We start from the raw sequence: 13,227 nt of genomic DNA, 5'->3' as shown, positions 1-13,227 counted from the left end.
AATAACACCTGGTCAATTTGATATGATTTTCTATATTGGCTTTATAGAAACATTTGAATACACGAGACTGTCTTCCTTCTATGACAAATCCTTTTAAATGAAAAAAAAGTCCTCCCTCTCATCTTACCATTTCTTACGAAAAATCTGGACTGAAACACAAAAATAGTGCCACAGGGAAATTGTATCTCAGTTTTTGATAATTATCCTTTTTCTAACCAATAAACCACATTCTTTTAGAAGGTTAAGTCTCCAGTGATGCACCATCTTCATTCTTTAACCTCTTGCCTGAGTAGGAAATTTGAGCCTATAGCACCTTTGAGCATCACATAAGTTTTATTTAAATGGTTACTTTTTAGGCACTCAAATCTGAAATAAAAGAAAAAAGGCTGTTTAAGTGTAATCTTATGAAAACATGCCACTTTCAGCATTTTGGATTCATATCTTAGAACCATGTCTGTACTTAGAAAAGTAATGTGGACTCTCCCCAAATCAGTCTGAAGAGAAAGTTCCATAATAAACACAGAACTTAGTACAAGTGGATTTGCAGAAAAAGAAGTGTAAAGTAATGCCAGAATATCACTAGTGCATAAGTAAGCATTCCTTGTACAAGTCAATCATTTATAGAAAGAGGATATAAATAAATGATGTTTGAGCCTTCTTTCAAATACTTAGATTTCTTTATATGATGCATTTTAGAACATTTCACAGCATCTAAAATATATAAAAATAAATATCTACAATATGTACAAAGTATGGTACAATACAATCTTTAAAAAGAATTGTAAAGACGTGTTCTTTAGCTCATACTGAGGTAAGTAGGTTTCTGTAAGACTGAGAAGAAAGAGGATAGGCAGTTATTTTGAAGGAATCCCTTTGTCCAGTTTAGTCTGTACCACAGCTAAAAGCATGTGACACTCTCTGGCAGTTGTAGTGTGTTGAGACAAAATCATCCTTGCTGTAACTCCATAGAAGTAAGTTTAGTTATGCTAGGGACAAATTCATCCCACTCTGCATTCTCTGTTTTGACAGTGTCTTCTGCAGAAACCCTCATGGCTTCATCTATATTTGAAGTCACGTTCATCCCAGGTATGTGGAGATGCAGTTCCGCTGACTTCAATGGGCTGAGCATAGCTGGGATATCTGTAGATAAAATAAAGATTATAAGATCATTTCATTGCTTGTATCAGGTGGCTGCTAACTCAATCTCTGATTACTGATTATCTCTGCGTCAACATTATGCAGGTGATAATCTATTAATAAAGTGGTCTTCCAGAAAATGTTGCAAATTGCATTTGGATATTTTAAGTGAAAGTTTCTTGGCTGAAGACTAAGGGTGTTTCTGCATTTCTGATGCATAAATATTTTTTTTTCTTTTCCTTCTCAACATTTTTATGTGTTCTATTACTTATTAATATGCACTATTTAGTAAATTGCCCTGTGTTCCTTATCCAGATGCCTCTCTGACCAGGAGAGCACCACAGCTTCCTGTTTACAAGTCAGTCATGGAATCATTGATAGTTTGGGTTTGAAGAGACATTTAAAGACCATCTAGCCTAACTCCCCTGCCATGAGCAGAGGGTAGAGAGAAGAGAATGATGATAAATGAGAAACAAAGGGTCAAATGTAATTTACAGCCACACTGCCATATCGGTTTCATATTTATAACTTTGCTTATGCTGTACATGAAGGAATGGCATTAGTACTGAATTCTGGTGAAAAACCCCATTCCTTCTACATTAAGTGAAAAGTGGCTTCCCAGCTGTTTCTGAACACGTGCAATAGCCTACCTAACATGAAAAAGAACAGAAAATTTTGGGAAATAAATTAATATGAATTTCTTATTTGATCAGCCTAACTCACATCAAAATGCATGCTAAGAAGGTAATTTGAAATAGGAAAGGACATTGTGGTAGTTCAATCTCTACACCCAATTTTGGTTAAAATATTTGTTATAAAATATACCACAACTTCAGATAATTAGATCAGATTAGAATACAGCTTTTCATAAACACAGTCCAATGATAGGGCAAATAATTTTCATACTTTCAGGTACTTGTTCTTTCTTTACTTAGGAGTCTAAAAGAAGTGGGTATCCAAAGAAAATATTTGTATAAATATATGACTGCTTTACTCCCTCCATATCTTGAAATAAGTGTGATGAAATTTTCTTTCCTCATTATATAATCAAAGTTATGGCATATTCTATAAAATATTTATTTTAATTTTCTGTTCTTACAGTCAGTTCTTAATTTTAAACACCCTCCTCTCCTTGTGCTCAGATCCCAAAATTGATGGATGCACAATTAGAATTTACTTCTGAGGGATCAAAAGGCACAGGGACCAGCATACTAACAGTGGGTAACAGATGCAGTACCATTTGATGGAATTGTGTTTATGTTGGTCAGTACAACGTGTTCTGAAAGTTTTGAAACGTTATCAAAATTGCTGATCTGGGTGGTCAAGGATTTCCGACTTTCTGTACTGGCACGACCTCTGGTGAACCGCTCGTCATGGTGGCTGCGAATGCCAAAGATGCAACAGGAAAATGCTGCTTTAAATTCTTCTCTAAATTTCCCTGTCAACCACAAAAATGACTCATGAAAAGATTGTACTATAAACCGCATTTCATCAAACTTTATAGATTCGGATATAAAGGAGTTATCTACAGTAAAATTAATGCGAACCACCCAGATGCTCTTCTAAGGCAGAAGTAGAAAATCACAGCTTAATCATCTTGGAGAAAGACAGAAAAAAGACAACCTTTCTAAGAAGACCTGTGAAGTGTGATGTGAAAACTGAATTATTCTTGGCTAGACAGAATGGACAAACTAGAATGATTAATGAAATAGATAGTCTACTGATAGATAGATAGTCTACTATAGATAGTCTACTGATTAATTACATGTGTAACAAAAAAAAATAAAAATTAGCAAATATAGTCTTGAACGACTGAATGCTTACTTGATATGTGAAATGGGAGAGCATAGCTAATTTGTGTTTTATCATTAACAGATTTTAATAGAAGATTCACAACGTTTGACAGTCCCGTGCTTTTGGGAAATTGTTCAGATCATTCTCATACTACACACCACAAAATAACTACAGTGGGCCAATATGTAGCGAGGATCAATAGAGTTTTGCCTCCCTGTATTTAGCTGCAATACTACCAGTTCGGGTCCTGATTCTGCTCTCCAAGCCAAATAACACATACACAGACTAAGACAAATCTGTCCTAGTAAGTAAACAGCATCGTGGCTCGTTCTTTGAAGCTGACCCTGCTTGGCACAGTTTGGTCATGTAAATACTATTGAAGACTCACAACCTCCAAATCCCAACACTTGAATATAACATGCCAGCTGCGGACAGCCCCTGGACTGTGCTACATGCCAGAGAGCATTTAGAGTGTTTAGAGGAATGGTAATTGTTTCAGATCAAAGTCATGCCAGGAATTTCTTTAACAGAATAATGTCACGACAGTCACATTCTAGCACTTGGCCTCAGGCCCTGGCACACTCTAGATTACTTATGGTAGCCTGAAGGTAATGGGATACTTCAGGCAACTTCTAGGAAGAGCATCCAGCTCCCACTGGAAGAGATGAGCTGAAATTACACAGTCATTAATTTTTGCTATGGCTCATTACATTCAAATTATACATTAAACTTGAATTCTAGGTAAGTGTAACTTACCACTGAGGAAGTTATAAATAATAGGATTGGCTGCACTGTTTGCATACACAAGCCAGTGTGAGAATGTGAACCAGGCGTATACACTTTCTCTGTCGTCAGCATGATTAAACATCCCAAAAACCCTACAGAAAGAGAAAAGCAAACCTGAAAGATGGCAAAATCAAAATTAATTTTAAAAGATTTTAAAACTTGTAGGCCAATTTTATCTCTGATGACCTATTTGCAGTACCACAGAAAGGCTGATTCAGCAGTGCTCCTGTCTTGGTGACTTAGCACAACTGAGACTTCACTATGGTGAAGATGCACAACTTTTCTGCCAAGTAACTAAAGTCATCTGGTGTCCAATTAGCCAAAAAACACAGCAAAGGTTGCTTTTGATGTAGTCATGCCACTGAGCTTCCTGGCTCTAGGCCCACTCTCCAACACACTCTCTACTCTCCAAATATCTCTGGAAATGAAAAGGCATTGAACTGACCCCAAAACTGAGGCTACCATAGCAGCTTCTATCCTTCAGGGAAATCTGCATTTCCCAGACTCTTTACACATTACTTCTGCCATTTAAATGAAAATCTAACTCTGGGCCTACTCTGCTATTGTTGTTGAGGCAGCCTGTGTATTTCCTCTGTTTCAGATTGTAGGTGGCCTGAACCATCTTCTGTAAACAGTTTTCTCTCTACATTTCCTATAAAGGGACTTGAGAATGAAAAGTATTTAAATTAGGCCTCAGGAAAGGGCCAGAATTAAGTGGGATGTGCTTAGACCTTGAAACTACCCCTTAAAACTAAAGTGTTCCAGTAACATTCTAATTAAAAAAGCACCGATAACATGCTCATTATTTTTTAGAATATACAAATCTTCTGCTATATGCCATTATTTGTTGGTATTTCAGAGGGCTCACGAGGTGTAACTTTACCAGAGCCTCAGTCTGTCAGGCACTGTACAAAAGCCAAGAGTGTACACAATTACATATGAAATGCACAGAGAGAAAAAGATGAAAAAATTAAAATACAGCTTCATAGGACCAACTGAAGGGTTAGGTAAGGGTCTCAAAATTGTACATGAGTAGCTTAGTTTTGAACTCAGAATTTCATAGTTCTCGGAGCCAAGCCACAACACTACACTCTGCTGCTAACCTTCAGCTGCTGCTTTAGGTGACTGCACCTCCATGGGGGCATTTACAGCAAACAAGCTGTAATCCCATGAAAATGATGAGATTTAATGAGGAGATAAGTTGGATCATTTTTATGAAGAACTTTTTAATATGAGTTCCACTGTCTGGCCACTAGTTTAAGTACTATGGATAGGTGTTTTATATATATATATATATATATATATATATATATATATATATATATATATATATATATATATGTATATAATATTTTCTTGCAAATGTATGCTTATTTTCCATTTCTTTATCATGCAATAAATAAACTTATCCTTCAAAAGTATCTGCCAGAATAAAAGGAATCTTGTAACAGAGGATTGTTTTAGACAGAAAGCTTTACCAAGTGTTTATATTTTGGGATAAACTTTACCTTTTCAAGACATTGAGGATGCTAATTGGTAGATAGCAAAGTGCAAAAACCAGAAGGACAACCATTAGCATACGTGCTGTTTTCCTTCTTGCACGAATCTGTTTTATTTCAGCTGCCACAGCACTAATCTTTGACTTTGTTGATTGTCCCAGCCCTCGGGGCTGTGCTGAGGGCTGCTGAGGCTTCCATTTCTTCTGAACAACAGAAGAAGTTCCTGGGATCTAAGGCAGACAAAAGAAGGGGCATTTTGAAAAACATTTTTTAAAACCTGATTTTGTCTGTAGATATAACAAGAAAAATAGACACCTTGACATACACAATATAAGCTCACAGGGATAAAAAAGATTTTTAAATTAAATTAATTAATGCAGCTGTGGGAAACAAACTGAATTTCAGACACACTGGAGAGACTGCATAAAAAAAATTATGTTTTATATGCAGATATCAATTGATGTCCTCAAATTTTCTTTACTTCCCACATACCTTGACTTGCTTGTGTCTTCAGACTATCAAAATTACCACCCCTAGTGCTGCAATTACCTTGCTATAAAGTTCTACATTAAAAGTTTTGTTGTATTGCACAGTAGGTTTTCCCATTAATATGCTGCTAATATAAGACACTAAACAGTTTTTCAGTACTGAAAAACAAAGATTTAAAGCCTGCATAGCTTAAGTGCTATAAAAGTTCCATACATGCAACCTAGATGACAGTGAAGCAGCTAAAGAAATAATCACAGCTGAAGTGTGGATTTCTCTGCAAAGTTCTTCAAAACTGAGGGAAATCATGGAAGAGTGCCAAGACACAGGAAGAATTGGATTAGTCAAAAATGTTGCAATGACAATATGTAGGACCATGCTATTAAAAAAATTGGGTTTTGTTTTCTGTGCCCTGACATAAGACAAGCCAAGTAAAACAATTTTGCTTCATTTCTAAATTACTTCCTGCCTGCAGCAAAATGTGAAAGAATATAGATGTCAAGGACTTTCTCAGAGAGTTCTATTACAATTACATTTATAATATTTTCAATGTCATACAGTGGGAAAACCTTTTGGCTAGAAGTACAGTTTTATTTATGTGTAGTACAATTGTGTGTAGGTTGACTAATCTCATGTGAAATATTTCAACTTCAAAAGTATCTGGAAAGTTCGCATTGTCTATTGTAACTTTTTTTTAAAATAAGGCTTATCAAGACAAACTGACCAGAAAATGATGAATTTTTTGTATATTTATTTAAGAAAGATAAAAGTAAGCTAAAAACATTCTTTTGTGTTCTAGAAATTGTTCTAGAAAATAATTGTTCTAGAGAACCTGCTGTGTTGGGGTTTTGGTGGGGCTTTGTGTGGTTTTTTGGTTGTTTTTTGTTTTGGTCTGTTTATTTATCTGTTTGTGAGGGGGAAGGAGGAGGGGGTTGTTTGTGAATAACTTCGTTGCACAGACAAGCTCTTAGTTCAGCATTTATGTGCACCACCAAACATGATTTACAACTATTGGAACATTTTGGCAAAGTTGCCATGCAATGAGCAGGAAATCTATGAAGCAAAACTGGGGATAAATTCTAATATTTACTAATGTATCCGTGGATTTAAAACAACTGAGTGCCTTGCACTTCTACTGTGGGTTCCCACTCACAGAGCTGAAATCAGCACTTACCAGCCTCACAAATGCACATTTGTCCTATTGCAAAGGCATTTACCCTACTTGGCTGTGGGGTGTAGCAGAGAAGTGATAGAATGAGAGGAAATGGTTTCAAGTTAAGTTGGGGGAGGCTTAGATTGGATATAAGGAAAAAATTCTTCACAGAAAGGGTTGTCAAGCCTTAAAATAGGCAAGTGATTGAGTCACCCCTTCTGGAGATATTTAAAAGATAAGTAGATGTGACACTTAGGAACATGGTTTAGTGGTGGACTTGGCAGTGTTAGGACTATGGTTGGATTCAATGACCTTAAGGGTCTTTTTCAAGACATATGTTTCTATGATCATGTATGTACACATACATGTACAAGTACAGACAATAGTACACATGGTAGCATAATGCATGTATTTGCTTGTTGGTAATGAATCAGTCATAGAGATAATTTTTAAGCATTTGTGCAATTTCAATGTTTTACGGAAAGCCTATCAGCTGTGAATAAACAAGTACTAAAATTCAGAGTTACTTTCTTATGCACCTTTTCTCTATCCCCTCAGATAGTTTTCAAGGGGTTTATAACCAAAGAAAATCTCTTAAATGTAGTATCAACTTGCAAAGATTGGAAGGGTATATTTCAACTACCAAAAAGAAAATGGGTAGAGTTCCTAATTATTAATACAAATGGCCTTTAGTGTCAATGCATTTGGACATCAGAAAATTGAAGCATACTTGGAACTTGATATTAAAAATTTGGTATCAACACTATAATCATAAATCCATTCAGTTCTATTTGTTCAGAAGCTGTTTTTAATCTACTTAAAATACACCAAGAACATAAACTTCTAATCACTACTTCCTTGGTAATAATTAAAATAAATTACTCAAAATTTTTAATATTTTTTGCATAATTGTTCTTGTACTTATAAAGGTGAATCATTAATTCAAAGATCTGCTTGATTTATACAATCAGAAATGTTAAGAGCTATTACACAAGGTACAGTAACAACAACTTGTAAATCAATCTTCTATTTTTCATCTGAAAATTTGAATGCTCAACACATTATATTTCAAAAAAGAACCTTTAGAAAAAACGCAGGGCATAGAAAGCATCTACCATTTGTGCTTCTTCTGTCATGTAGATCTGAAAGGCTCATTGCACCTTACAATAAAATCACCACATTTAACAGAATTTCTGGTAAACAGCATGATTTTTTTAATTGAAACTGTTACCAAAGAATACATTTAGAGCACTGCATTCACTTGTGCTACATGACTGATTACAGCACACCTGCTGCACTTAGAAAAGTGCCTGATGCCTGCAGCCTAGTCACAGTTGATAATACATGTGCAGTTTTAATTTCACTTAGTGCAGCCTCTTATACATAGTGTTATCATCTATGCCAGGCAGAGAGACAGCTGTAATTTGGCACCACTGATAGCACTGAGCCTGTAGTAGGATTTCTCTTTTTGCCATTGAAAAATAAAGGATCATTCTGACCTTGTCAGAGTGCAAGATGAATAGAGAGAAGAAACGTGAAAAACAAATAGACCAGCTAAAACAACTGGGGAGTGCAGGGAGGGAAAACCTCCAAAAAAAAAAAAAAAAAAAAAAAGGTTGGTTTCCAGTCATTCAACTCCTGCTCTGCATCTGAGCCAGCAATTTCAACTGCTTTCCATTAGCTTCATTAATTAAGAGCTTGAGAGGATAGGCAGAGTGTAAAGAAGGTATAGAGGAGAAGGTTGAGAAGGATTATGATGATAAAGACATTGGGTGGTACAGGACAGATTCAGCAAGGCAGAGCATATGTCTAGACTGAACTTGATAACAAAACTAAGTAAGAAATCTCTTATTTTGGAGAAGAGTCCCCTGAAACTGTAAAGGTTAATTTTTTTTTCCTACAAGCTATCTTCTTATTTAATCTTTTCAACCTAAGAAATTAAAAGCAAAAATAATAATTTAAAGCTGACAAGCATGAAAAAAGAGTAATTCTAGTTTAACCTAATCTGATTAGAAGTGACAATAATTGCTGTTATGACTTATGGATGATAACAAAAGGCCTGAAAGTGGACTTGGTATTTCCTGTATATGAGTTACTTGCGAGAGATATATTCTGTCACTATAAGATTTTATTTTTAATTTTATCATATGTATATTTAGAAATCTAAAGTTTATTTGTGATTTCTTTGATGAATCAATTTGAACTCCATGAAAAATATCCCCAATGTAACAGGTATTATCCCCTGTCTAGGACATCCTCAAAATTGGATAGTATCAAACATGCTGGTGAGAGAGAAATTATTCACACCCTTATGTTGATGGAAATATGAACCATTGTTAGAGCCACTTGAGAGGGAATATCTTGCATTATTTTTTCATCAGGATGAGTTTATTATCCTTTACAGAATGACAGGGCAGCTGCTGGTGGACTACAGTTATAGAAAAATCCTGGACAAAGCAGAAGACAGAAGAGAGCACCATAAACTGCTGCATGACAAATTACAGTTCATACACAGAAAATAATTTTTAAACATTCCTGAAAAAAACCTGCACCTTTTATTCCACCCAAATTCAAATGTTCTCCGTCTGTCTGCTTGGTGGTTTTTTTGTTTCGTTTGTTTAGTAGTTTTGTTTTCTTTCCTTTTTTTTTTATTTTATTTGAAGCTTGGGAAAAAATTCACATTAGAAATTGTGTGAATTATTTGTCATCAATTCACATCAAGTGTTATTGATAACAGCCAGCTTCACAGCAGGCAATTCCAGTCTCCCAGTAGTGATAGTTGGACCTCCTAGTTTACATTTTGTTCAGATTGGACCTGCCATCAACCTGAGTAAGAAAAATAAAACTAAAACTAACAAAATGAGAAGTTCAGTCTTAAATTTTGACTGCTACAGGAGATTTTAGCAGTATAAATAAGGCCACCTAAGTTATTTTGTTAAGTATTTCAGACACAGTGAGGAAGATCATTCTTCTACCTATAATCAATTTTTCTGTTACCTTTTGCTTTCTTTCTAAGAGAAAGCCCTTCACAAGCACAAGAGAGTGGTTTACTTCCTGACTGCCTTCATTTTTCAATACATCTCAATGCCTATCCAAGCTGGCTGTATGGGTGTAAATACACCAAGCATGGATGTAAAAGTCAAAGTCCTAAGAGACAACATGGAGTTTATAAACAAAGAGGTTGTACATGGGAATCTACAACCCAACAAAGTTGCAAGAGCAAGGGAAGAGAGTCAGTGCTACATGACTTACCTGGCGACACCACAGCTTTCGGAATATTTGCAAATAGGCCAACACCATAAGACACAGTGGTGCCATGTATGTCACCAGAAAAAAGCACGTGTGATACATTTTGGGGTAAACCTCAGCTGGAAAGAGAATTCAAACAGGAAAGGTGCATTTAAATATACATACATTCAAGAATCACCTTCAGAAAAATTATTCATATAGATATGCATATATTTTTCAACATAATAGGAAGATACACCAATTAATATTATGGTCAAGATTGCTTTTTTAATCACTTCTAGATACATTCTATTAGAAACATGCTTTTTATCTCAAAGATTTCCTGTATCACATTACAGATTTTTTATCATATTATTACTTTACATACGGAGTCTTCAGAAGTTTTAGTGATGGATTAATTCTGTTATCTTAAAACTAAATTTTAACTAAAAGTGAAAATTTTTGCTATCTAAAAATAGGTAAGTAACCATCCAAGGTACCTCAGCCTTGACATATTGAAAGGTTGTGTAGCTGTTTTTAGTTTTAATTCTGCAAGGGCTCCTATGTATCCCTGAGTAAACTGCACAGTCCCTCACCTATAAAGACTGCAACTGTAAACTACAGCGCACAGGACACTTACGGGAAGAGACACAGACATTTCATAAATCACTTTTTGGTGGCAGAATATTTTTGATTAAGACTCAGTAATTAATTATTATGATTAAATTGAAAAAATAGAATCAATTAATTAAAGTGCGTTAAACCTAGGAAATCTCTGAGATGGTTTTTGACTCAGCTTTAACAATAATGAATTTGGTATTGCTGTGTTCTAGTTTTCCATGCACCTTTTTTCAAAAGACAACTTATGAATGTTATTTGCTTAGAGGAAACATCTTGAAAGTGCTGAGTGTACCGAGTTTTAAAAATATTGCATCTTAAGCTCCATCACTAGTTTATACCAGAATGTGCAGTTCCTGAATATTTTTCTGCTCTTTTGTAACACTAAATGTAGTTTGCTATTACCAGTTGTTGGTATTAATTGCAACAACATCTATGGATGGCCTCAGAAAAGGAACGAACATTTTGGAGAGTAACAACACATAGCAGAAGAAAAACTGCACCCCTATGAACAGTTAAATTGCAAGGTAATCCTAAGCATTGCATTTTGGAAAAAAGAAGGAAAGTTGATGCTAATTTCCAGAATTTCCAAATGTTTCAGGATGATAAGATCTGCAAGTGAAATTCTGTATTGATTGATGTTTTAATTAAAATAAAAAAAAATAAAAAAAATGAAAAAGAAAAAGAAAAAAGAGAGAAAAGAAGAGAAAAAGAAAGTTGCAGGAGATCAAAACTTTGGTGCATCAAAATTATTTTCTGCCTGTTAAAGTGACTGAGACTGTGGACCCTATAAAAGAAGAGTACGTCAGGAGAGTCTCAGAGCTTGTTCAGACAAAGATATGCAAAGACTTGCCCCACAACTCTCACAGCAGGCAGGAGAACATCATCATGTAAATTCACTCTCAAATGCAGACTAGAGTAATCTCATACTTGTCATTGGACCTGAAAGTGTCAGCTGGTTCACCAGTCAGAAAACTTTCTCTATCAAGGAGACAGAAACCTGCTACAGAAAAATCCAGCCAATCTTTATTCCCAGCAAAAGTAATAGAGATGCTGCCACTGACATTTGATAGCTTTGATGGCTCAGTGTTTGAAAAATTCAGATGAGTAGCATTTGACCCTTTACCTACTCTAAGATCCTGTAGCTAACCAGTTTACCAACTCCTAACTAACATCTGCAGCTACTAACTCTTGTCAATGTCCCTGGGGGAGCCAGGCCACTTGGGTAAGGTTTTTTATAATTGGCATTAACCTGAGATTATATGTTGATTGATGATCTCAAATTTGCTTTTGCATTCCAGAAAACGCAGCCTCACAGCAGTCCTGCTAGCCAGGGAAGTACTGACATGCATGCCTCTCAGGTGGAGAGATTAAGGAGAAACTGGAGTAACGTGACTTACTGGGATCACAGGAGGTCAGAACTGAAAGTACATTCTTTCTGCTCAGGAGGAGGTGCCACCTGCCTCATCAATGCTCTGCTGGCAGCCGGGCCCCTTTCAGGTAGAAGGACGGTACATATTTAAAAGGCCATCTGGAGTTTATTACTTCCAATTTAGCATTCCAAGTAAAGTGAAACATTAAATGAGCCTAGCTATCTACAAAGAACTGAGGACCAGGTTGTAGGAAGATCCTAACACTTGCCTTTGAAGTTTAGCCACCTGGAAAGTGCCAGCTGCTAAACATCAAAGGAAACCTGTCCCTCCTCCACCCAGGGCAAAGCCCTTTGCAAAACTTTTCCCTAAGAAGCATGACTCTGCTTAGCTTCTCAAGCCAAAAAAAAGCTTTAAAGCTGTTTGACAATCACAGCAGCAAGAAGGAGGAGGGCTGGCTAAGGATACTATTCATTTATCAACTCAGTTCCAGGCTCCCTGAATGGAAACATCAATCAGTCTATGGTCCTGCCTGACTGGGATGGCTGAAACTCCTACTGCCAAGCAGAGGATGAGAAAAGTGTCCTTGCCTTCTATGGTCACATAATGGACATCAGGACAGGGGGAGATTGTTCTTAACTAAAGTAATCACCTCTTTAAGAGCGAAACAATGACTCTCATGTCTCTGGCTGCTTTTCTATTGAGAAGAGAGATAAAACATAAGGCAAACAGGTGGTCATAGGAGTTGGACGGGATTCAGATCAGCATTCCTACTCAGCTTCATTCATACACTGCAATTACCCCACCTGATAAAGGATCAGTATGTTAAAACAAGCTTTCATCTGTCTATTGCAGGGGTTATTAAACATGTATTAAAAATTTCTAAAGTGTCTCTCTCCACATGGTCTTCCATTCACAGACTGAAATTTGTAGACTGAAACTGGATTTGTGCCAATATTTTACTATATTTGTGTAAATACATATATACATACATGTATATATTTACTTATGTAATCGAACTGAAATAAACAGACTCAAAATGTTTTGCTATGTCTAGCAAATGAATTAGTCCCTTCAGCCATAGTGCTTTAAAAAATTGGTAGTCCAGACAGCTTTCTTAAGAATAGGGAAAACCAGAACTATCAAGTTTGTTGAG

General features: G+C 35.9%; 1 protein-coding gene across 1 annotated transcript in view; it reads right to left on the bottom strand.

Moving 5' to 3' along the window:
• Nucleotides 1-946: 946 nt before the first annotated feature.
• The window catches only part of HCRTR2 (hypocretin receptor 2), a 32,266-nt gene continuing 19,985 nt past the window's right edge, over nt 947-13,227 (bottom strand). Inside the window, exons 4-8 of the mRNA XM_066314304.1 lie at nt 10,108-10,223; nt 5,226-5,446; nt 3,688-3,809; nt 2,375-2,575; nt 947-1,140 (exon numbers count right to left, since the gene is read on the bottom strand). Coding sequence (XP_066170401.1) covers nt 947-1,140; nt 2,375-2,575; nt 3,688-3,809; nt 5,226-5,446; nt 10,108-10,223 — 854 coding nt within the window. The remainder of the gene's footprint in view (nt 1,141-2,374; nt 2,576-3,687; nt 3,810-5,225; nt 5,447-10,107; nt 10,224-13,227) is intronic.

This window comes from Sylvia atricapilla, chromosome 3, assembly GCF_009819655.1.
Source record: "Sylvia atricapilla isolate bSylAtr1 chromosome 3, bSylAtr1.pri, whole genome shotgun sequence".
NCBI classification, from domain to species: domain Eukaryota; kingdom Metazoa; phylum Chordata; class Aves; order Passeriformes; family Sylviidae; genus Sylvia; species Sylvia atricapilla.
Note: the sequence above shows the minus strand (reverse complement) of the source record. Positions and strands in the feature narration are given on the sequence as shown.